The 26,965-nt window shown below is 36.5% G+C and overlaps 1 protein-coding gene across 1 annotated transcript; it reads left to right on the top strand.

Annotated features, from left to right (window-relative positions):
* The first annotated feature begins 4 nt into the window (after window positions 1-4).
* On the top strand, window positions 5-26,117 carry LOC108664866 (intraflagellar transport protein 122 homolog). The gene is made up of 29 exons (XM_018151558.1): window positions 5-261; window positions 508-617; window positions 961-1,081; window positions 2,205-2,322; window positions 3,292-3,384; window positions 4,790-4,866; window positions 5,317-5,392; window positions 5,730-5,921; window positions 6,340-6,537; window positions 6,897-6,964; window positions 8,301-8,376; window positions 9,202-9,339; window positions 9,584-9,748; window positions 11,843-11,962; window positions 13,027-13,145; window positions 13,478-13,631; window positions 14,136-14,297; window positions 16,294-16,460; window positions 16,799-16,909; window positions 17,616-17,779; window positions 18,328-18,484; window positions 18,909-19,095; window positions 19,444-19,544; window positions 22,191-22,299; window positions 22,603-22,774; window positions 23,545-23,618; window positions 23,852-24,013; window positions 25,062-25,223; window positions 25,948-26,117. Exons 1-29 carry the CDS (start codon window positions 203-205, stop codon window positions 26,044-26,046), a joined length of 3,711 nt encoding a protein of 1,236 aa, XP_018007047.1. The 5' UTR covers window positions 5-202; the 3' UTR covers window positions 26,047-26,117.
* The last annotated feature ends 848 nt before the right edge of the window (window positions 26,118-26,965 follow it).

The following is a 26,965-nucleotide window of genomic DNA, read 5'->3' as shown; positions in this document are numbered from 1 at the left end:
CAAAGACGCGTGTTCGGGGTACCAGGGTCTTTGAAAATGTTATTCTATCGACAGATTTTTACACGAGACGAGTTCTTTGCACTTTTTCAGTAGCCTGAGTGTGACAGAACGTAACGAAACTCAACGAAACTACTTGCGTGAAGCGTGATTAGTGTGATTATCCCTGATTGTATAAGCACCTAACAATAGAAAAACTGTAAAAATGCGGACCGTTCCAACTTGGGTAGACAAAGTACACGACCGGGACAAAATTGAACAATGGTGAGCAATATCCAATTATATCCATTGGTTTTAACAACTCGATTGGCAACCAGAGTCAATGACTCGACTTTAATCATCAATGACTGCTATAAACTTGAAGGTCACGGAAAAATGCTTCTGTTATGATCGTGAATCACAAAGTCCATGAATTATTTTGTGAATCAATATCGATTCGCAAATAATTCATTTGAAATAATTTGATACCGTGACGCAATAACACCATGACCATCCATGATCTTCCCATAGCATCTACGACCTGTGCTTCTGCCCCGACGGTTCACAGCTGATAGTGGCCGCCGGAAACCGAGTTCTGGTCTACGACACCAACGATGGAACTCTGCTGCAGCCTCTTAAAGGTAATAATGTGAACCGCCGTCTTCATACCGCATTATAGAGACCAATAATTCACAGTATTCAGATTTTAATTTGACTGGCTACACGGTTTTGAATGTTTTTTTTTTTTGGTTCGTGAGTCGTACGGAAAGACCAGTTCAGGTAGCATGAATTTCTGAGTTATACAAAACTTGGAATTGGCTAACAAATTAGTTTTGGTTCGTTGATATAGAGTAATTACATTGTATCTCTATAGTGTAGTGACTTAATAACTACCGAAATGAAGAATTTGTTTCCATCATATATTAGTTCCCTAATTTTATAAGGAACTGAAGATATAGCTGAATAAGAAGTGTATTACCATAGGTCACAAGGAAGCTGTGTACTGCGTGTCGTACAGCAAGGATGGCAAGAGATTTGCGTCCGGCAGCGCTGACAAGAGTGTTATTATCTGGACCTCGAAGCTCGAGGGGATCTTGAAATACTCGTAAGGAATTAAGGAATTGCAATATTATTGATGATAAAGCCTTTAAAAAGTCGCGTACTATCTGTAAAATTTACCAGCACAATAGAATAATTGCCATGGAGATGATATGAAGAACTCCAATTCACTGCGTTTTTTGTGGAACAATAAAAAGTACGCAGGAATAAAATCCTTCATGCAAATGTCTTGCACCAAATTTTTCTTCCTATACACCGCGACGTGTAGGATCTTCGGCGCAAAATACATCACGGCTTTATGAAGCGCTTGAAAACCTACTATTACTGCTACTGAAAAACCACTGTTACTACTACTGAAAACCTACTATTACTACTACTGAAAACCTACTATTACTACTACTGAAAACCTACCATTACTACTGAAAACCTACCATTACTACTACTGAAAACCTACCATTACTACTACTGAAAACCTACTATTACTACTACTGAAAACCTACTATTACTACTACTGAAAACCTAATATTACTACTACTGAAAACCTACTATTACTACTAATGAAAACCTACTATTACTACGTACTACTTCAAACCTACTATTACTACTAATTTTAACCTACTATTACTACTACTTTAAACCTACTATTATTACTACTTTAAACCTACTATTACTACTAATGAAAACCTACTACTACTACTACTTTAAACCTACTATTACTTTTACTGAAAACCTACTATTATTACTACTGGAAACCTACTATTACTACTACTTTAAACCTACTATTATTACTACTTTAAACCTACCATTACTACTAATGAAAACCTACTATTACTACTACTTTAAACCTACTATTACTTCTAATTTAAACCTGCTATTACTACTAAATTAAACCTACTATTACTACTGCTGAAAACCTACTATTACTACTACTTTAAACCTACTACTACTTCTACTTTAAACCTACTATTACTACTACTTTAAGCCTACTATTAGTACTACTGAAAACCTACTACTACTACTACTTTAAACCTACTATTACTACTACTGAAAACCTACTATTACTACTACTGAAAACCTACTACTACTTTAAACCTACTACTACTACTACTACTACTACTTTAAACCTACTATTACTACATCTTACTACTCGAATTGCGTTTCTGTCGCAGCCACAACGACCCCATCCAGTGCCTCGCGTACAACCCTGTCTCCCACCAGCTCGCCTCGTGCGCTCTCAGCGACTTCGGGTTATGGTCTCCTGAACAGAAAAGCGTACAGAAGCACAAAGTAAGCGTTCAAATATTAAAATAATAAGTTATATTCTACGACAGTTTAGATATTACCACATCAAAATGCGTAATAAAATCAAATTCAACTCTTCCTTAAATCTAAATAGAGGGATTAATATCGATTCAGGGACCGAGATTCGAATGCATTTACGGTTAATTTGAGAAATAAAATTCTTCATCGATTTGATTAGTAGATGAATTATTTTACACCGCAACACAATTGATACAACTATAAATAAATAACGATAGCTTTCGCAGCTAGAAGCTTTCTGACCTCACATTTGATCCTGGATTAGTTTATGTTTATATGGATTAGTTATATTAGTTTATATTAGTTTAGTTAAGCTAAAAAAACTACGCTGCAACTTCTCCACGCGACAAAATTTCTTCTCGCTTCGAATCACCGACATGTGGAACAGCCTCCCCGATGACATCGTTGGCGCTCAAAGTATGAACGCGTGCAAGAGCAGACTAGATAAAGCTATGGAAAAATATATGTTCAGATTTGAAATGCCTAGCTCCTTATTGAACCCGGTGTAAGTCGACTAGCTATTTCAAACTATCGTCAGTCATGAAAAGATCCGGTCAAATGACACGATATTAGATCTTCTGTGAACAAGGCACGAAAAGATCAAGAATCGGTGACAGGCCACATCAGGCCTACGCTTCAGCTCCGACATCACTATGTAATGTTTTGTTATGTTATGTTTACTGTTAGCTATCGTGCTGACATCAAAGCTTATTTGATAAAATTGTTTGTTTTATCCCGACTTAATTTGGATGCATTATTAATGTGAAGCAATTTCATTATTGAAATATTTTATAATTATAATTATTTGTTACTAAACATTTAACAATATTATTGATCAGATTTTGCAATTATTTTACGTATAAATTCCCTATTTATCTGTATAGTTTTGAACCAAATAATCATTCTAGCAGATATTATAATGTATTTACCTCTCAGAGCTCGAGTCGCATCTACAGCTGCGCCTGGACAAATGACGGGCAATACTTGGCACTCGGCTTGGCAGACGGCACGGTCTCCATACGAAATAAGGTTCATAGTGCATTACGAAATAGGGTTTACATTGCTTTACGAAATAGGGTTTATATTGCTTTACCAAATATAAGGTTTATATCGCTTTACGAAATAAGGTTCATATTGCATTAAAAAATAAGGTATACATTGCTTTACGAAATAGGGTTTATATCGTTTTACGAAATAAGGTTTATATTGCGTTACGAAGTAAGGTTAATACAGCTTCATAAATAAGGCTTAGCTTGCTGTATGATATAAGATTTATATTGTTTTGCGAAAAATGGCTTAGGAAGAGTTCCGAAATAAGGTTTGCATCGCTTTGCGAAATAAGGTCGCTATATAGTTTTACGAAATAAAGTTTTCTAATTGCCTGTTCCAAAGTATTCTTATAGCATGGTTCCCAGAGAGAAATGCGTAACTTTTTGCAAATTGCGAAACTTTTATTGCACTTCTGTTGGCCATCCTATCCCAGTTTGACCCGACAAAAGGGTGTATCATAATTACGTATGTTCAGAAAGTCTGTCACTATTTCTACAGTAGGACTCATTAATCATTTTCAGTGTATTCTTTAGCGCATTTTCTCATTTATGGAAAAAATGCACTATTGTGCTCGCCATGTCCGTCTGTCCGTCTGTCTGTCCGTCTGTACGTCCGTCTGTCCGTGACCTCAAGTTTTTGTCGACGAGAAAATGCGCTCTCTGTTACTCACTGCAGTTAGTACTGAGTTATATTTTTTTACTATGGTTACATGCCACGATGGTGCGTTGTTCACGCGCGCCTGCTTAAATTTCTGTCGTTCTGAAATAACATGTTCATTACCGGAGTTGACGGATCGACGTTATATTACAGAAATACGAAAAATTTATTCCTTCTGGTGCGTGAAATATCAATGAAATTATTGGATTCGTCATGAAAATCGCTTTGGTACGCTATGCAGTGTCGCAAGTTTTTGTGCTCCATGCAACGTAATCAATTTAGAGTGATTTTTTAAATTTCTTCACATTGCAAACATATTGGAGCAAACAACGTTTGATGAAAAATTTTATCCCTATTAATGGGATTTTCTTCTATAGCATTATATTGTTCGGAATGAAATATTAAACAGGAAAAAAAATTTGTAGTAAACTTGAATTTTTAGCAGCAAGGGACAAAGAATTTCCATTCACCGGCATTTTACCTAGGCTCGAAAATCCACAAATGAATTATCTCTATTTTCAACGTTGTAAATATTCTTGACTTGAAGCTGTGTTTAGAAAAAAAATTTAAAATCTTTCTAGAAAATGTACGAATGACCGAAGTTTGTTTGAGCAAACAAAATATCTGCAGTTTAGTTTAATAACAATAAATGAAGCCTTGAGTTCTTTGGCGTGATTAAAAACAGTATCGCAAGAAGACTTCACAATAATACTTTTCCTCTCTCCAGAGCGGAGAAGTAAAGATGCGCATCGACCGAGGAGGAGCAAACTCCCCCATCCGCTCATTGGCCTGGAACCCGTCCAAGTAAGTTGGAGGGTCGGCGAGTTCAGTCTGGCTTAGACCGGAAATTTCGCTGCGAAATTCAGATTTTTGGGAGACGAACCGACACATTAGTGAAAAAAGCTGGCAAATCCGGGGCAAATAATAAATTTTTCGATATGGTTGCAGCTAATAATTTTCAAGTATTTTTCATATGATTATGTTTAATCCATAGCTTGATTTAACTGATATATTGCGGAAGAAAGGTGTACGCTAGCTGTCTCGCGAATCAGTAGCGAATAAATATTTTTATAATTAATTTCAGCATTCTTTTTAATTTACATGATGTCACAGAATGTTCTCCCAAACACCATGCCAAGTCGAAACTTAATAGGAGCTAACGTGAATTACCATCAGAATTAAGCCTCACATAAAGTTGCAATGAGGATTTACATTAAATAAACTTCTCTGCCAACGTTTTAATTTTGTATGAAGGGAGGAGGCGTACGACATCCTTTGCGTGGCAGACTGGGGACAGAACCTCTCTTTCTACTCGATGAATGGAAAACTGGTGAGAGATATGAATTTTTGGCAGTTAAATCGTTCATCCACGACATGGATGTCGCATGACGAAACCTTGTTTATTCTTCAGAGATATAAAGTCAGTAGCCACAGTATTGCTTTAAATATTTGTTTCTTTATTCAAGGTCTATCCATTTTTAAACAAAAAACATATATTTTATAATTATTTTTGGTAAGAAGAGATTTATCAGTATTTGTTGAAGAACATATGTTTTTGATGGGCCAATTGCCTCATTTCAACAATTTTATTTCGGTTAAAAATTGTACTTTTTAAATTGCTGAGACTATTTTATGAATTAATCAAGAGGATAAAATAAATGTTTCAGATCGGCAAGGAGCGACCCTTGGGTTTTGACCCCTGCTGTGTGAGCTACTTCAGCAAGGGCGAGTACCTCCTAGTGGGGGGAGCCAACAGGTCGTGCAGCCTCTACACGAGAGAAGGAGTTCGTCTTGGCTTGATATGTGACCAGCAGTCGTGGGTGTGGTGCTGTGAAGCTCATCCAGACTCTAGTTATGTGGTGAGAAAACTTCTTCGCCGAACACGGAATATGAAAAAATAATCATGGCTATAAAACGTTGTCAAAACTATATGTCATTTGTGTAAGATGATAAGAATTAATCACGGGCAAGTGTTAACAGATAAATAACTCCTAACCAACTCCGTGGGTAGAAATTCAACTCAGATTTGGAATGATCTATATACACGTAAGAATCACCTAAAAGTTCTTAACAGTCGGTTGAAAGTATGAGCCTAATATTTTGAGGTCTCGGAGTCTTACCTCAACTTTGACAGTGAAACTTCACTTAATGTCCCTACAAGGATCTTATAGATATATTTGAGACAAGTCGCTATCGACTGGAAAAATTTAACCTTTTAAACCTTTAGTTCAACTGTGAGGCCGACGTGTTGCTGCTATATAAAATTTCTTCGATCAGGCAGTGGGATGCCAAGACGGGACTATCGCGTATTTCCAGCTCGTGTTCGCCACTGTGCACGGTCTGTACAAGGAGCGATACGCGTACCGGGAGAACATGACGGATGTCATCATCCAGCATCTCATTACCGAGCAAAAAGTGCGCATCAAGTGCCGGGACTTGGTAAAAAAAGTCGCCATTTACAAGCACAGACTTGCAGTAAGTCCGGAAGTTCTGTTAAAAATGATACAAAATTATGATACGTATAGAGTCAAAATATGTACTTTTGTGGCCAAAAGAAATTGAATTGGATCCAAATTATTTTGTAGAAAATGATTTTTAAAAAAGTCAAGGTTAATTATTACGAGCTTTTAATGAGAAAAATTTTATGAATCAGCGTTATTTTTTCCGATGTCAAAGGCAATAATGTGTCAGAACTGTAGCAAGATTTTAAAGCAAGCATAATACATGATTCATATTCAGAAGAAATATATAAGTACCAATTTGTTTAATTACAAAGTTTTAAACACACGTAGAGGCATCATAATTGAGGTCGGCTTCTATATATTGATTTACAGGTTCAACTCCCGGAGCGCGTGATCGTATACGAGCTCTACTCCCAGGAAGCTGCCGACATGCACTACAGGTATTCAATTCTTGCCGTGCTACCTAATCCTGGAAATCAAGACAATCTTGCTCCTGGTATCCGATTTTGAGCATGGATGTTCTAAAAATAAAGGCTGCAGGCATCCGATTCTGGGCATGGTAGTTCTTTAAATGAAGATAATAGTGCTACAGGTCTTTGATTCCGGCATGGATATTCTGGAAATACAAATTTTATTGTTACAGATATTCGATTCTGAGCATGGTAATTCTGGAAATGAAGAAAATAATGAAATTTTTGCCAGAGGTGAAATTCAACTTATAGACCTTCTCGGAAATCCTTAATTGCTGTTATGAAATTTCAAACAGTGCATTGAAAATTACATAACTAATATTATTTTTAAATTAATAAAGCCAAGAGTCTTTGTGGTGCTGCTTGATTGAAAAATATGGCTTTGTCATTTAATTCATTGCGTTTCCTTATTGAGGTACTGTTTTAGAAATCACTGATATCAGGTTATAGGAATAATTTACGTGAATCAATAGGTAGTGTATTAAACCCTGTATCACACGAAAGAAATTTTTCGCCTCAAATCTGATCGTTCTTTACACTATTCGTTCAAAAATATTTAAATATATTTACAACCTTGAAACAATACGATTGAAATGATTTATAATACAAATTTCTCAAAGACGAAATAGTTGTCTAAGTTTTGCATGACATTTAATTTTATAATTTCTTATTTCTTACTGATAAATTGTTGTAAAATTGGTTTTAATTTACATTAAAAATGTTTTCATATCAATATAGGACGTTCTTTTGTATTACCTACAAATGAAGTCATAAAGTTTGGTAAGTAAAATATAAGTTCAATGAAGGAGACGGTACAGACGTTGGAACAGCACTTGTCATGTGCAACTGCAATATGAGTAGCGGACTGAGTTTCGACGAATTATGACAGCTAGTCATGAACATCACGGTCGGTATCATCTGAAAATATCCATTATTCATGACTACCCGGATGAATTTTCCGCTTAACATTAAAAGCTTTTGCTTATTACATGCCTGAAACTTTCTCATTACTTGGACATGTTTCGGAGATACATTGCATATTATTATTAACAATCAGTTTTTCATTTATGTTCGAATCAAATAAAATATTGGGATTGCTATGAGACGAAAGAATTATGGGACAATCTTATTACCTTAAATACATTTTGTAATTTCAACCTAAATTGTTAATTTTTAATTCGATTGGATACAAATAACATGTAATAAATTCAATCATTTATTAACTGTTCCTGTTTTGCTGCAATTTTATTATGTCTTGCAGCCTTTCGGCATTGAATTAATCTTTATCATTTCCATTTGATGGCAGAGTTCGAGACAAGATCAATCAGAAGCTGGAGTGCAACTTGCTGGTCGTATGCACAAACCACATCGTCCTGTGCCAGGTGACCTGCACTGGTTTTTTGAAAAAAACACCTCAACGATCGACAAAATAATGCACTATTAGTTGCAGCACTCAAAATTAATAGTGAAATTAACTAATAATATTTTCATTGATTGGTAATACTGTCCAAAACGCGACACACTTCTTGCCCGGAACACTGATACGTTTTTTTTGCCGAGCCTAACAGGATCAGATGGTGAAAAAAATGACAAAATGTTTATCTCTCGTTTGTTTGTGTGGGAATTTGTTCTTATCAGCAGCGCGGAATTAATAAAAGGGCTGCTGGTACATATTTGCAATTTATGTTTTACAGTAAGTATATACATATATTTACATGTATATTTACATATATTTATATGTAAGTTTTATAGAAAACTGTGTTTTATTGATAACTGGTTACGAACTGAGAGCTGGAGAACAAAGGAGAAATGTTTGGAAAAGGATTACAAATTTTGCTGTCCAAAATTGCGTAGTTTCTCCACCATTATCGATTATTAATGGTGGAATGAGCACAATGAAAGGAGACGAAAAGAGAAGTTGTAAAATTATTTATAATGACATTGACCGCGAGAGCAACATTTTACTTCTTGTTATTTATATAGACATGAGAATCTAAACAAATTCGACCAAGGAAATGTACATTTCTTTGGTACTCGAATACTATCGACAGAATAAAAATCAATCACTGAATAACTATCATGCAATCATATCTATACTATCAATCATAAATGTAATAACTGCCTAATACGTTCAGATATTAAGCAACACGATTGCTCTATTTAACATGGCAGGATGAACTACTAAATTCAACTAATTTAACGTACAGGAGAAGCGGCTGCAGTGTCTGAACTTCACGGGCCTCCGGGAGCGAGAGTGGCAACTCGACTCTATGATCCGCTACATAAAAGTGGTGGGGGGGCCGCCCAACAGGGAGGGGCTGCTGCTGGGGCTCAAAAATGGACAGGTTAGGATTATGGTTGAACTATATGAGGTTAGGTACTATAAGGTATTAGTTCAACCAAGGGTGAGGATTCTGAAGACTATCAAGTTGATTGTTTGATAATTAGGCGCTGAAGTGACTCTGCTTAGGATCCGGTTCAGTAGTTTATGGGTTTAAACTTTAACTTATGCTTGGTCACACCGTGGAAAAGTTAGTTTGAACTAACTAACCACTTATTATAAGTCATATTTTTCCATATTAATGGCAGGTGCTGAAAATATTCCTGGACAACGCGTTTCCCGTTCACCTGCTGACGGTGAGCTCGGCCATCCGCTGCCTCGACCTGAACAGCTCGAGACACCGCCTCGCTGTGGTGGACGATAACAGCGATCTACTCGTCTACACTCTACCTGAGGGCGAACTGCTCTACAGTGTGAGTCTACTTCTGTACTCTACCTGAGGGCGAACTGCTCTACAGTGTAAGTCTACTGCTACTCGCTACCTGAGGGCGAACTGCTCTACAGTGTGAGTCTACTGCTACTCTCTACCTGAGGGCGAACTGCTCTACAGTGTGAGTCTACTTCTACTCTCTACCTGAGGGCGAACTGCTCTACAGTGTGAGTCTACTTCTACTCTCTACCTGAGGGCGAACTGCTCTACAGTGTGAGTCTACTGCTACTCTCTACCTGAGGGCGAACTGCTCTACAGTGTGAGTCTACTTCTATACTCTACCTGAGGGCGAACCGCTCTACAGTGTGAGTCTACTTCTGTACTCTACCTGAGGGCGAACTGCTTTACAGTGTAAGTCTACTGCCAGTCTCTAACTGAGGGCGAACTGCTCTACAATATGATTCTACTTCTACTCTCTACCTGGAAGCATTCTGATGCTGATGTACATTGTAAGTCAACTGCTACTCTGCACGATCAAAGGTAATGATATTTTTACATAAAATTTTTCAATAATTCGTTCTGTGTAAATGCCGAAAAATCTTGGGAGTTTCCGAATAAATAAATTCTCATGAGTGCAAAGGAATTTCGGACATTTCAGAATTGTCGGGGTTACAAAAAAGTTTCAATCGAATAGCATCAAATACCAATTTTGTGTCAAACTAGAAATGTTATTAAAGGTTTGTGTTGAAGATTAACTTGTTACACTCATGAATGGACTAATTTTCTAATTGGTATTGATGCGTACTTTTATGATAAATCAAGTGATTGGTAAAAACCTCATTTCGAGGTACAAAAATAAGAACGTCGTCAACTGAACGTACTTTTTATCATAGGATTGACTCGATAAGATTTAGAGTGAAACTTAGTAGAACGAGCATGCAAAAAATGTTAACAGTAGGCAGTGATGCATGCAATATTTAGTGAGTGATTAAAAAAAATATACTTACTGCAGTGAGTGACAGAGAGCGCATTTTCTCGTGGACGAAAACGTGAAGTCACGGACGGTCAGATAAACGGACGGACAGACGGACATGGCGAGCACAATAGTGCATTTTTTCCATAAATGAGAAAATGCGTTAAAAATACTCTTGTGATTCATCACTTACTAGCAAAGTAAAAAAAAAATATCACTGAATTAGAGTAAATTCTAATTCGAAATAGTGATCGCGATTTCTTGAAGAATTTTATTTTGTAACTCCATTTTTAATTAATATTTATTGCATTCAATTCGAAATAATCAATGCGACCGAATTATGCCAAAAATAGTTTAATGGCAGCATAGCCATTCTACCAACTCTGCTGCCTAAATTTTATTTGTCTACATTTTGAAAGGTGTAAATTAGAAGTACTTAAAATTTATAAAAATAATATTTTTGCAATCAAATTCATTAAATCCTTTATTGAACAACTTCAGAAGAATGTGCACATACTTAAAATTTATATCCGAAAAATCAAATATAGATAAATCGAGAACCAAATATATATGGGAGCCTTGAGCATGATACAGTACTTTAGAAGAATCAGTACTGTACTTTAGAATTACAGTACTTTAGAAGAATCGCAGTACTTTAGGAATCAGTGCTTCTTATAATTTTTATAATGTATACTTGTTTGTTCGGCAACGCGTTAACACACAGTCAAGCGCGAAGGAGATGAGTATTTGAAGATCTTAGACTTAGAATAATAAGATTGAAATTAATTGTCTCAGTTGTGGGGGGTTGAGTTGTTGCGTAGGCAGGGCAGTTGCGGAGTTAATTTATTAGATAAGCTAGCCAGTTGTGATGGAAATTGTGTAGGCAGATCAGTTAATTGTGTGGTTAAGATGGGATCATTATATAATTTCCCAATCATTAACCAGAATTGTACACCACTAAACCAATGAACGTAAGAAAATCATGGCGTTAAATTCGTTGATGGCGTCGACGATATCTTGTCCAAAAATCATACTAGTTCCGTTGTGCCAAATGCTTATTTTCTTCCTAAAAAGAAAACAATTTCCTTAAATATCAAAATTTACGAATCATGTAACGACAAGCTTTATACGGAGATTATTTCTTAATCTTCTTATATATGTTAGGAGAAAGGAGCGAACAGCGTGGTGTGGAACACGAGTTGTGATGCAATGCTCTGCTATTCCGGCAACTCAACATTCAACATCAAGGCTGATAACTTCCCTCCACACGAACAGAAGCTGCAGGTGGGACGATGTGGTGTAGAAATGAGTTACGCATTAATGGATGTGATGGAAAACGGGATACCATGAAATTGCAATGATGCACATGCATGTAATAAAATATGTGTAATATGCAAAAAATCATTTAGTTTTTGCACAAAAGTAAGTTACCAAGACGTCGTCCGGGATAAGTAATCCTCGCATTTTTCAAATCCTGTTATACCCGAATCCTGTCATCCTGAATTCTGCTCGTATTCAATATTCTGTCATCCCGTGTTTCGTTAATAATTTTGGTCTTATGCGTGTTCATTATTCAAAAAAGTGTTCTCCCAACGGATATTTTCCATGGAACTCATAATTGAGTCCCAGTTTTAAATTCGGGAAAATTTCAATTTTAATTAAATGCGACGTTTTTTTTGTTTTAATTAAATGAATTTTTAATTAAATTTAGACGCGCCGAAAAAAGGTCACGTTTAATTCTGGTAATTTTCACAGAATTTCTCATTCAACCTCCATCCCTTCATTCTGTAATACCTAACACTCCCCCAAACTGAAATGGAAATTTTAGGACCCAAATTGAAAATCGATATTGTATTTATATACTAGTGTGTTATTGAAAATAAATTTAGAACTAAAATGAAATACCATTCGAATGTTGTAACTGTAGTTAAATGTGAATTTTACATGTTCAATGTAAAGTGTTAAATGCGAGTTTGAACAGGTCTTCCTATAACAAGCTTACATTAATGTTATTCATATTAACAGAATTAGTGGTAAAAAGCTTAAAAAAATTATAGATCCCGGACAACACCGGGTTATTCTGCTGGTATATAATACATAATGACAAGAGCAATGCTGCAAAGTTATGACAAAACATTTTTGAAATTTACTTGCAACGTTTTTAATGCTGGCACCAATATGTGAATAGAAAATGTGTATGAATTTAATAGCAGTTCTGCTTAAAAAATGTTAACATGAAATTGTACTGGGCTCATTGAACTGTTATGATATAGTTACAAATAGGTTAATTAATTTCTAAACCTTATCCAGTTTATGCTGAAATTATTCCTATGTTATTCCAATTTCAGGGTTTCGTGGTGGGATTTAGCGGCAGTAAAATTTTCTGCTTGCACGTGATCAGCATGTCGACGGTGGAGGTGCCACAGAGCGCCCCCATGTACCAGTACCTCGATAAAAACATGTGCAAGTGAGGTTTTCTTCTGTTTAAGCCAAATTCATTTAGTCTGCTTACAATAAATAGAGAATAAATAATTAAAACTCTAAAGATTCAAGCTTCATTTTTCAAAAAACAAGAGACAACCAAGTACTCCAAAACAAGAACATAGTCTGGTATGAGGGCTTTTCATTCATCTGAAATATTTCGTAAATATCTTCAACTTGGTTTTCGTTACTTCGACTACGGAACTTTATTGAGGCATGAATCCTAAAATATATTAGTATCCAATCAGTTCAATATGATTAATTTATTGCATATTAATTATATTATAATCTTTTCTTTACATTATTTGTAACCTCAAGGGAGGCGTACAGCATCGCATGTCTGGGTGTGACGGATGGCGACTGGAGGGCGCTGGGTCGCGCTGCGCTCCACGACCACAACTACGACATCGCCAAGAAGTGCTTCACCAGGACCAAGGACATGAGGAGTCTTCAGCTCCTGCAGATTATTGAGGTAACTTGGCTTAACATCAAAGTCTAGCGCGCTAACCTCCCGGGGCACAATGAAATAATTATTGTTAAAACGCGGGCTTTAAGTAAGGAAATGTCTTGACATTTCTCTGAAAGTAGAACTCTTTCGATTTTCGAGCTTTCAAGTTATTAAATTTCTATTTTATACTATTCTTTGCAATGCCAAATTTTTCACGCTATTTCTACCTTTCGCTAAAACTACGGTGGATTTCAGCGGGGAACATGTAAGAGTTCTGCTCCTATCAAAGAAGTCAAACTTAATAAATAAATGGAGCCGTACCACACTGGTGGAACCGTATAGAGGTTGAAGCTTCGATCTGCCTCTTCCTGCCCATTGTTTCTTGGAAAAATATTCCCTATTTTTCACATTCCTTAAAAGAGACTTGGTTTTATTCAGTAGATCTATACTCTGAAGGCCCACGTTCTAACGGAAATATATATAAAATTTGTACCTAACTTTGCACATAATTTTGTTCTGTACGACCAGGAACGCGGTCAGCAAGGCAGTGGGGATCCGACTTTGGCCGAAGCTGATATTTTGGCCCACGAAGGAAGGTTCTCGGAAGCCGCCAAACTTTACCGCAAAGCTGGCCAGGACAGCGCAGCCATGAACATGTACACCGACCTCAGGATGTTCGACTTGGCGCAGGTGACAATTTTGTACACATATACACCCTCAAGATGATCGACATAGCGATGGTTTTAATTTAGAGCAGATATATACGCCGACCTGTGACGGTTCAGCATGACGTAAACCAGTGGTTCCCAAACTTTTTCAGGCTGGCGCCCCCTTTGGCTCCCTAGTGAATTTCTATCGCCCCCCACAGACATACGCCTCTTTCTTGAAATTTAGTACGCTGCAATTTTAAAAGAGAAAGGCTAAACAAAAATGTGCATTTCACAAATAGAAACCCATTTAGTGAACCACTGTGTTTTTCAGCTGTTTTAACTGTTTCAGCACTAGAAACCTAGGACGTCTCGGGCGAATTTACGGCCGGACTTGTAGCCGGTCTCACGACCAATCTCCAAATTCAATTATCAAGTAATATCTCCCAAACTAATGAACGCAGCTCTATGAAACTTGGAACACGTATTCATCAGAACCTAACGGTGATGTTAGCTCGTAACTTTTTTTTTTAATTTCACCTTCGAAATTTTAATCGAAATTTGAACGAAATTTTGAATATACATGCCTAACTACCAAACGGTAATTTTTAGCTTATAAAATTTTGTTCGATTTTACCTTAGTTTGCGAGTTTTTTTTTTCATTTCACCGTCATTCTTGATTTCACACTTCCTTATATTCGGCCCGTATCGCCGGGTAATTTATCACTTAAACTCGCGGCGATCAAGAAATTTCTTCTAAACTACTGAACAGATTTCAAGGAAACTTTGTATATAATTACCTAACCTCTCAACTCTGATGTTTAGCTGGTGACAATTTTTATTTTGCTTTCGTTCGCGAGTTATACAGATATAGGAGGAACGACCGGCTTTTCTACAGGCCGGTTTAACCAAGAGCCGTATACGTATAGCCGTATAACTCGCAAACAAAGGCAAAACGAAAAAATTTTAACGAGCTAAACATCACCGTAGCTGAGGTTAAGTATTTAAATACTAAATTTCGCTCAAATCTGTTCAGCAGTTTGGAAAAATTTATTGATTACTATGAATTTAAACACGTATTGCTGTTAGTCACTAATGAAAGGGAAATGAAAAAAAAAAACTCTCGAACGAAGGCACAATCGAAAAAATTTTCAGGAGCTAAACATTACCGTTCGGTAGTTAGGACTGCAAATTCAAAATTTCGTTCGAATCTGTTCAGTAGTTTTGAAGAAATTACTTGATAACAGTGAATTTAGGCCCGTATTTAGGCCGTAAACAAACGATGGCAAATTCAAACAATTTTCACGAGCTAAACATTATCGCTAGGTCCCAATGAGTACGTGTAGGTACTAAGTTTCATCGAGTTAAGTTCCTTAGTTTGAGAGATATACCTTGAACATCGAATTTGGAAATTGGTCGTGAGACCGGCCGCGAGTCCGGCCGTTAATTTGTCCGAGACGTAAACCCAGGAGAGGTTAAAAAACAGATCTGGGTGACAAAACCATCGCTGGGAGTCATATGCTGCACGTGTTGTGTACAAATCGTCAAACAAACGTTCGAAATTCTGACTTCGACTTCGGACTAACGCCCCCCTTATCGCCCCCTACCGCCTTCTTCTTCCTTACCGCCCCCCAAAATCTTTCCACCGCCCCTAGGGGGGCGATATCGCCCACTTTGGGAACCACTGACGTAAACTATTTAAAAACGTCATTATTTAACAAAAGTAATACATTTTTTGATATTCTGGTATAAATTGTATTAAATGTTTCCGGTTATCAGTTTTATTTAAAAAACATTGGAATTGGAAATTTGGTAATGACAAGGGTCATAAACTTTGCGGCAGCTTTGAATAATTATTCTTTAGGGTTGTTGCATAAACATATCACCGCAACAACCCTAAAGAATAATTATTCAAAGCTGCCGCAAAGTTTATGACCCTTGTCATTACCAAATTTCCAATTCCAGTGTTTTTTAAATAAAACACTGGAATTGGAAAAAATGAACGCTTGAAAAATGAACAACGCTTGAGTTTCTGACAGGAATACCTGGGCGCGGACGGCACGATGGACAAGCAGCAGCTGATCAAGAAGAAGGCGGACTGGGCGCGCAACATCAACGAGCCGCGCGCAGCCGCCGAGATGTACCTGTCCGCTGGCGAGACCGCCAAAGCCGTCGAGATCATGGCAGAGAACGGCTGGGTCGAGATGTGAGCAGGAGACAATTTTTATGGAAATTATTTTTTGTATACCTTGATAAAAAAATTATTCAGAAAAATTAGGGAAACTCTGGTTTGATGAAACATTCTTGTTTTATTTTGTTTTCCATTCACACTGTGAAAAAATCTTTGGAATTTTAGTTCATTCTGATGTGGGTTAATATCAATAAGTACATGATGAATATCAATAAACTCATTCTCGATTTTTTTTATTCCTGCTCGTCAGCGATGCAAACGTTTGAGAGAAAGAAATGAATGTAATGTAAGCAAAATGATCAATCAATTAATTGTGAAAAACATTTTATTGATTCGATAATTATTCATGCAAGGCTCGTTGATGTGGGTCGCAAAGCGGACAAGGCTGACCACCAGACGCTGTCGCTGTGTGCGCAGCACTTGCGGCAACTCAAGGCTCGCACCTACGCCATCGAACTCTACAGGTTAATTTACTTACTTAAGATTTTTATTGTCATAATATTAAATGAGCTATATGCACTTAACATAGCATAAAAAGATCAATCAATATAAATTGCAACATCGTAAATCTCGTGCTAGGCAAGGAGAAAATAGTGGCACGCACTTGCGTCGTCGAATTCTACAGGTTAATTTACTTCCTTAAGGTTATTGTTGTTATAATATTCTGTGAGCTACACGCACCTGCGTCGTCGAATTCGACCGGTTAATTTACTTCCTTGAGGTTATTGTTGTCATAATATTAAATGAGCTACACGCACTTGCGTCATCGAACTCTACAGGTTAATTTACTTCCTTGAGGATTTTGTGTAAATAATACGTCAATGAGCTACACGTACTTGCGTCATCGAACTATACAGGTTAATTTACTTCCTTGAGTTTTTTGTTGTCATAATACGTCAATGAGCTATACGCACTTTCGTCATCAAACTCCACATGTTAATTCACTTTCTTTTACTCTCCTTTTATATTCGTAGTCAATGGACTGCAGGCACCTACGCTATCGAACTTTACAGGTTCCGTCACAGTACCAAAACGATGGACGGTCGTCCATTAAAATGTCTCATTAACAGGAAGATGTGCTTCATCAGTAGTCAATAATTGCATCGAATTAGAATAAATAGGGTCTATTTGCAGTTTTCCTCGACTTTCGTTAAAACATATAATCAACAGGAAGATGGGCGAGTTGCAGTGCGTGGTCGAGCTCTTCGTAGAGGATGAAGATTGGGAAGAGGCGTTCGCGTGGGCTGAGAAGCATCCGCAGTTCAAGGAGTTGGTCTACGTGCCTTATGCCACCAGCTTGGCCGAGAAGGACGAGTTCCTCCTCGCGCAGAAAGGTGAATAAAATCAGTCCGAGAATGTGTTATCACCGCTGCAATGCAGCATGAATGGAATGAGTTGACAATGATGACTTAAGTTTGGAAATTCCAACCAGAAAGTGGTGGTTTATAGACATTTAATCTCAGTAGCGGGGATACGAAGTTTGTAGAATGTGAAGCTCAGGTTAAGAGCTACAGTACCTATAGCTGCTAACGGTTCATCTTTCTTTATTACATCCTTATCAAATTTTAGTTCAGAGTTAGCAAGCAGGCAATTTTTCCAGATCCATCATACAGACAAGTTATAAAATATAGATTAAATATTTGGGCATCACAATGAATCTTGCTTAGAGATAGTTAAATTTCGAAGTATCAAAGTTTACTACCGACGTCGGGTGAGGTATAGCTGGGTACGCGGACGACCGCATGACTGCAGTTAATAGCGTTTTCTTGGATGATTCTACAACTAATGGTCTAATTAAAGTGGTAAACTAAGAACATCTTAGTATAGTTATTTTCTTAAAAAGTACGTTATTAATATCAGAAAAATATATTATGTCCTATAGCATTCCATAAAGCCGGAAAACCTGGCGAAGCATTCCGTGTTCTGGAGCAGCTCACGCACAACGCGGTGACGGAGAACAGGTTCAGTGACGCTGGCTACTACTTCTGGATGCTCTCCCTGCAGTGCCTCGAACACCTGCGTGACGACCAGACAAAAGGGTATACTAAAAATTTTCTAAATAACTTAGGTAGTTAAAGTGTAGTGTATGAAAATCTATCAAGAACAGGGGAGAGAAAGCCGAGATTTCTGGACACTCGCATTCAAGTGCATCATGGCTTTTAACTCAATCACTGGGGTGTAAGAAAGTGCATACTTTGCTGCTTCAACATTATTGTCGCTAAACTAGTAAATAAATGATTAAGCCAGTTATCAATGCATTAATTGAAAGATGATGGATGTGTCCGTCAGTCACAAAGTTTAATCTAAAAAAACTAATCATGTCGACTCGCTCTACACATCAAAATATCTTGCTAAGCCTAATGCAGGTGAATGCGAGTCTCTTGAATAATTAACTTGAAAAAAACTTGACAAATTCCAACCACTCTTTATAACGAATATTTAATAGTATTTCATTGTTAACAGTTCTGGAGAGGATAAAGACGCGGCTGTGGAGGATAAGAGCGAGTCTCGAGCCGCTTCTCCCGACGCGTTCCCGAGACCAGCGAACGCGGACCAGAAACTTGCCGAGGCTCGCGAGCTCGAAAAGTTTCACGACTACCAACGCCGCGCCTCCATGTATTATGTGTACCACACAATACAGCGTTACATGGTACGTGAAACATACAATAATAGCCTCCATGTATTGCGTGGACCACACAAAAGAGCAGTGCATGGCACATATATGGTCATACATTCTACAATCATACACAGATAAAAGCACTGTGTTATCTTTAATAATAAAATTGTCATTGATTTCCATAAAATTTCTCTATCTGTCGCACTCGGCAAAGCCAACGATACAATAGATTTATTATAAACGATAATAAATAGATTACGATAAAATCGATTTAATATAACGATATATATAATAGATTTAAACAACGATATAAATGATTTATGACAATAGCACCTCATTGGATTACAATTAAAACAAGAAAATTTATTTGTTCTGTAACAGGACGAGCCGTTCACTTCGTACATGCCCGAGGCTCTCTTCAACATCTCCCGCTTCCTGACACATGAGCTAAACGTCATACAACCTCCGGGCATATCGAAATTGTATCCTTTACTACAGAATATTCATCTATTTTTCAAATACTAAAATAATCTGAATATATTTTGGAAAGATCTTAAAAATCAAATAGAATCATTACAAATAAAAACGCATTATAGCAATTTGTGTGTGACTAAATTATTTCGTTTAAATTATATTTGATTGCCAGGGCAGAGATTAACGAAACTTCGCCAAGTTCACGTAACTTTTCGTACTTACGTTCAAAAAGTTACGTATGGCGTAAGTCAGTCAAAATTTGGCATTAACAAAACTGTCTTACGCATGACTTATCTGAAAAGGTATTATCGAAACCATCCAACTAACTGACCAATCAGAGGCTTTGGATTTGCTGTTCCTAGCAGGCTCAGTGCGCAGAGCGCGTGGATGGAAGGAGGTTGTGTCGTGTCAGCGGCATCAGCGTAGACTGACTAGGGTGCATATGGAGAAATAAGTGTGACGTTATCCAAATAGCAATGCACTTGTTATGATCATTCATCAAAATTTCTTGCAATCAGGGCAAAAAAATTGCACCATTCCCATTCAAAACTAGAAGACTTTTTAGAGAGACCTAGAATTTAGAAAATTTTATGAGTTGGAGTTGTGACTGTCAGAGAAAAAAAGAAATATGTATACGAAGCTAAAAAAAATGGTTGGCTTGTCAACCTCCACATAATTTTGAATCAAAAAGGCATGAAGATATTTTGAATCAAAAGGCATAAAACTCTTGGACATGAATACCAACATTTGCTTGTAAATTGAAACACAAGAGGAAGACAAATTAGCTTCTGGTATAAACTCAATCAAATATTTTTTCCTAAAAGCACTAGCACGATCCCATATTATACCTAAGTCTCATTATTGACAAAATTCTATTACAATTCAACTTGCTGCTAGTAAATTAATAGTCTCATATTGCTTCAACACTCAAAATTTGTACGTAACTCCGCTTACGACACCTCCGAGCAGGCGTACAGTTATGCACAAATTTTTGTACGTAGCTTCCCGCGCAAATGTTTCGATAATAACGCTCAGTAGAGTCACGTCTACTTAGCTGTACTTACGTTAAACGTTAGCGGCTACGTATACTTAGCATGTTTTGATAATCCGGCCCCTGATCTGTTAGTCGATAACCTTTCTGATAGTCAACTCAAACACACAGCCGCAAAACAAGAATTTGTGACCGAGTCCTTGTTTGATATTTTCTAACAACTTTTATGAGCTGAAGCCATATTGATTGAATACAATGGTGTGATCCTTATATAACTTTTGTGGATTCTAACTTTATTTATGCATTAAAATTTAGCTTTTGCTCGATTACGCACAGAACGGACAATACCACCATCGATATATCAGTCTGGGGCCGTATTATCAAAACTTCGTAACTTTTCGTACTTCCGACAAAAAAGTTACGTGTTACGTAAGTATACCCTAATTTTGGCATTATCAAAACATTCGTACGTAAGACTTAGCTAAAAGCGTACTATCAAAACCATCTGGCCAACTGACCAATCAGAGGCTAGGGATTTGTTTACATTCTGTGAACTTCGATGGCGGGAATCGATGCCTTCGATGGTATCGACTATCGAATGCTGTCTGTCTGTATTGAGTAGGTATTGCTCCTTGTTGGCCCAGAAAAAGTCGTTCTAAAATAGTTGTGAACTCTTTTTAATTAACAGCGTGAGTTGAAGAAGAAATCTGTGTACGGAGCTAAAAATTATGGTTGGCAAAGATATAAAGTACCGACTAGAAGGAATGAATGAATTGAATTTTTGAAAATGAATGAAAAATTTTTTGAAAGAATGAATTGAATTTTTTCCAATAGCACTGTTTAGCACGATCACATATTTTGATCGTGCAAATGTTGCAAGATCAAGTAGTGGAGCCATCACAAGTAGAGCCATCATTCTATGCGTGTATAATCCGCGCTGTCGGATTAATGACAAAATTCTATCACAAATCAAGGTGTTGCTCCTTGCTAGTAAATCAATAGTTTCCTATCGCTTCAGCAGACACTCTAAACTTGTGCAGAACTCCACTTACGACAACTCCGAGCAGGCGTACAGTTACGTTACTTATCTTCCCGCGCAAATGTTTTGATAATACCACCTCTAGAGCTACGTCATCAAGTCAGTACTTACGCCTCTCGTCGATTTTGCGTACTTACGAAGTTTTGATAATACGGCCCCTGAGCGAGAAGGTCAAAGCACGTTTTCAAAAATTCAAAAATGAATTTGTTCTCGTTTATTTAATTCTATCTTAAAAATTCAAACTGTCATGAGATAAACTGATTTTTTAAATAGTCGCTAACGTGCAAAACGGACAGAAATAAAAATCCATCCGCTCTTCAGTCTGCTAAATTTTTCAGCGTTTCTCTGAATAACGAAGAAAAGAATAATACATAGGAATGATTTAATTTTATCTTGAACCAGACGACTCAACATGTACTTAGTCGTGCATAAACTGTCAGATATCAAATTGAACTATAGCGTTATAAAAAATTTAAACGGTTGATAATAAGTCAAACATTAATCAATTGCTTTCGTTTTCGTCAAACTTATCGGAACCTTAATAAAGGCGCATGATTGTTTCACAAACCACGATCATTTATAACACATAAATATTGTCTGATTCCTTAATAACTTTCTGCTTAGCTCAACAATGTACACGCTTGCTAAGCAGGCCCGCAATCTGGAGGCCTTCAAACTCGCTCGACACGTCCTCGACAAGCTTCAGCACCTACACATTCCTGAGCGATTTCAGGTCAGTATGTCCAATGTCTCGTTGTTCTTCATCTTAATAATGCATTGTTTATACATTTTTAATGCAGAATTTGGGTAAGTTCGCTCTCTGTGCCTTAGTTATTTGTTTAGTTGAAAAGCGTCTGAATTGGCTTATTACATTTTCAAGATGTTCTCGGGCATTTTTCGGATCGAATCACTGTTACAATAGCACTCAAATAATGTCATGAGTGGAGTAAACATTTAATTTCATTCCAATTAATTAAAAAATTTTGAGTGGAGTAAACTATATTGAAGGTAATATCAGAAAATGTTCATATAACAGGAGGATGTGGAATTAGCTGCTCTCAAGATTCGCTCGAAGCCTTTCCAAGATAACGAAGAGCACCAGCCCCTCTGCTACCGCTGCTCCACCACCAACCCTCTCGTCAACGTCACCGCCGGCAACCAGTGCATCAACTGCGCGCATCCCTTCGTGTACTCCTTCGTCTCTTTCGGTATTATCGTTGTTCTCGATGCTGCCGCTCAATAATTCTTTATTTTAAAGCATATTTATATATATTTTTAATTAAAAAAAGCATCAAAAGATTTTATTTATCATTTTAATATTTGGTATTCTTAATTTCCGAGCAAATTTTTTTGCGAGTAAATCATCCTAACGAATTTTAGGAATCAAATTACGCGCTCAAATTTAATCAATATTTAACGTAATTCCCCTTTGCTCATGGCTAATAATTTTCTCGAAGGTAATTTTTGTAAACAACATTTCAAGATGATTTAAGAATTTATTGATATTCTTTTCGGTAATACACTTCCTTATTTATTATATATCTCGATCACTGTAAATTTTGAGTGTTTGATGACTAACGAAAATTTTCTTCAATGTTACTCCTCTTATTTTACCTAGCAATCCCTACGGTGTTCAACTTTATTTCATCTTATTGAATTGTAAATAGTAATTCCCGAAACTGGAACCAATTCAGTCCTGGATCCCCAATTTCACTGATGCGTCCATAGCTGAATTCAAAGCCGTCGGCTTACTGAGTGAAATATTAATTTGTATTGTGGACGTCATTGTCGCATACTCGAGCCCGCTCTTCTTAATAATTCTTGTTCTTGTTGAAATGGGTAACGTGCTGAAATAAAACAAATGGGTATGGGACTGAAGTGACAGAAATGGTTATGGAACTAAAGTAATAGAAATGAGTATCACACTGAAGTAACAGAGATGGCTATAGAACTGAAGTAACCCGTTGTATTCGCACAGAGGTCCTGCCTGTGGTTCAATTTGTGCTCGCTGAGGGCATTACTGATGAGGAAGCAGTTCGACTTATCCAGCAAGTATGATAGAAAACATGTTTCCAATTTCCCTGTTCCCAGACAATCGTTTATAATTGTTAAGAAATTGTTAAGTTTAACCTTAGTTTATAATGTAACATACAAATGCAAAATTGAAGCCCCTTTCATGATGCTTTACCTCGTAAGGTGAAATTAAGTAAATATATGTAATAGATAAGGACATGAAGAGTATTTATTTGTCATAAATTTATTTATGAATATTATTTCACATACAGGCGGGCGGAGATTCTCCGCTGAAGTCAACGGACGCAGAAAAAGACGAGGGTGAGGACGACGTTTGGACAGCTCCTGAGGAGGGCGACGCAGAGCGCATTAACTTGGAGGGCAACAAACTTAACCCCGACGACCCCTTCTCTGCCAACCTCAATGCTATCTACGTCAGTGACTAAACCATTCACTCGATAAATAAACACATAATAAAACCTATCAATCAATAAATAAACACGTAACAAAACCTACCAATTAATAATAAACCACAAAACAAAACCTATCAATCAATGAATAAACGCATAATAAAACATTTCAATCGATAAATAAATACGTTACGAAACCTACCAATTAGTAAATAGTCACAAAACAAAACCTATCAATCAATAAATAAACAACGAACAAAACCTTTCAATCAATAAATCCACACAGAACATAACCTATCAATCAATAATTAAACAAGAAATAAAACTTTTCAATCAATAATTGAACGCAAAAAAAACTTTCAATAAACGGTTTAATCGCAAATGAAACCTTTCAAGCAATAATTGAACAGAAAATCAAACCTCTCAGTAAATAATTGAACTCAAAATAAAATATTTAAAGCGGCAATTATTTAACATGCACTTATTTTCATGTGTATCTTGTTAAGATGGCTCTCAAGTTTTCATTTTTTTAATTTATACCGATTCAGACAAATTTTCAACCCTTTTTTCTGTCGAAGATAGTTAAATATTAGATTAATGTTGAATATAAATGCTTTTAACATTATCAGAGTAGGGATATGGCTAAATAAATATTGCATAATGTATCGCAATTAAAAAATACCTACTGCGTTTTCTAACTTTTTAATAAGTAATATTGATCGAAAATGTTTTAATTTTGCAACAAATTATACAGAATATTTCTATGATATTGTAAATTAACATAACTGTTCAAGTAACATATGCTACAGGTATCAGCGGTATATTTCATTAATATGATGGAATCAATTCCTGAATGTGTGAGACAATTCCTGTGTGAAGCACATTGGGTGACTCCACTGCTTTAGTACAGTTGTATCGGCGCTGAAGAATAGGCCTAGTTGGCCTGTTGCGTTTTTTAAAAACAAAAAATTCTATTCGTTAAGATACGTACACAAGTTGGTAATGTAAATAAATATATTCAAATATAATAATATAACACATAAATATTCAAATAATATAAATATAATTGCAGCCAGGATCAGAGATGGAGCCTGTGACGCTGAACAGAGCGGCGCTACAGGCACAGGATCCACAGGATATCATCATCTGTCGGTGGCCTAAACCTCTGCGCTTCACCTACTACAAGAACCTAATGCCGGACGTACCCATCACGCACTGTCAGCACTGCAATAAGGTGGCCGTCCGGTTTATGAAACACTTTCAGATAAAATTTTTACATAAGTGAATTTTATCATTCAGATAAATTTTTTACACATTTTATATCCGCTTCGATGCTGTTGTGCATTACTATTTACAATTAAGCAATATTATTGCAAAACTGTAAGGTATAGTTGACAGGTTTTTAAACACTTTCCGATGGAATTTTTATATGCATGGTTAATATCCGGTTTAATTACCATGCTTTATTTGCAACTAAGCAATATTATTGCACTTGAACAAGGTAACTGCCCGGATTTTTAACTTTCTGGTGCCAATTTCATTTCCATTGCTCGAAAACTGATCAAACAGAGGAAACTTGCCTTGATTATGGATAATATATAATTTTAGATATATAATTCAACTGTTTGCACGCAAGAAATAATCTAAGCTAGTTTGGAAATTTCGACTGCATGTTTCTCAGTCGTGGTGACCTGTACAACACGGAAAAGCTGTATAATTACAGTTTGATGACTAACTTACTTTGCATACTATTGTAAGGAAATTCAGGGAAATATTGTTATGAAATTTAAAAAATTTTGCACCTGCTATTATTTGCAGGTAATGAATATTATGTAATACTAATCATAACGATCGATTCATTTTTATAAGACATTAGTTTGCAATTGAAACATTTTGGCTGCCTCTTTTTGATCATGATAATGAATTATTTGATCAGAAAAATCGTGTTTTTTTTTCAGCTGTTCCACACGGACGACTTCATCCTGCAGGTGCTGCAGAAAGGACACTGTCCGTTCTGCCGGACGCCGGCGCCTCACATCACCGACACGCCGGAATAATATATTTTCTCCGTTAAATCGCACTTTACTATTTCGATGGTTTTAAATAACAGAAAGACGGACTTTGTAGCAATGCTGACGCGAATATATTGAAATTTTGTGTTGAAATGAAAAAAAATAAACACGAATGTGTTTTTCAAACGCACGTAATAGAAGTTCTGAAACTCCTATGATTACCTGAAAATGTTAGTCACAAGTGAAAAATATAAGGTGATTTAAGATTTAAGGAGTTAAAAGTGATTATAAACCTGTGAGGGTCCAATATGAACATTATGAGAATTAACATTTAGCAGTTACTTCTTAGGATAGCCATAACATTGCATATCACAATATACTAAATTATACTCCAACCGCCTGAATTAAGACTCCATATAGGCTTTTTAGAGCTAACGTAGACTGCAAATTGTTTGTCAGTCTAATACTTAATTGCATTTGTTGTGTGAAATTCAATTTCTCTCTTTGAGCCGGTTAAAAATTTAACTTTGCTCAAAGTTGAATGTTTACTGAATAGTTGCCATGTTATTTTTATGTTTGCCTTTTGTTCGCACACGAAATTTGTTAATGGAAAACACGAATCAATGTGCTATGAATAACTTGTAAAAATCGCTTGTATGCAGCGCACCGCAATAAAAATCGATTTTTGAACTATTTGCAAGTATTTTTCAAGCTGAAATAGAGAAATTCGATGAAAAGAAAGTTCTGTTCGATATATACACCACTCTAAAAAAATTTTAGAGACTTGTGCAAGATTAGACCTAAAAAAAAAACGCACAACACCACAAAATGCTGAAAAAGCAGGCATATTTGAAAATTCGAAGCAGTCAAAATCTGTGTCTGCCTTTTCGCGTAACTTTGGTCTTGTGGTTGCCAAAAAACAATATAAGTTCAGAAAATGGGTAAAATTATGAAACTCTCTTGG

The sequence above is a fragment of the Hyalella azteca genome, unplaced genomic scaffold (genome assembly GCF_000764305.2).
Source record: "Hyalella azteca isolate HAZT.00-mixed unplaced genomic scaffold, Hazt_2.0.2 contig17497, whole genome shotgun sequence".
Classification (NCBI taxonomy): Eukaryota; Metazoa; Arthropoda; class Malacostraca; order Amphipoda; family Hyalellidae; genus Hyalella; species Hyalella azteca.
This window is presented reverse-complemented; position numbering and strand designations above follow the sequence as displayed.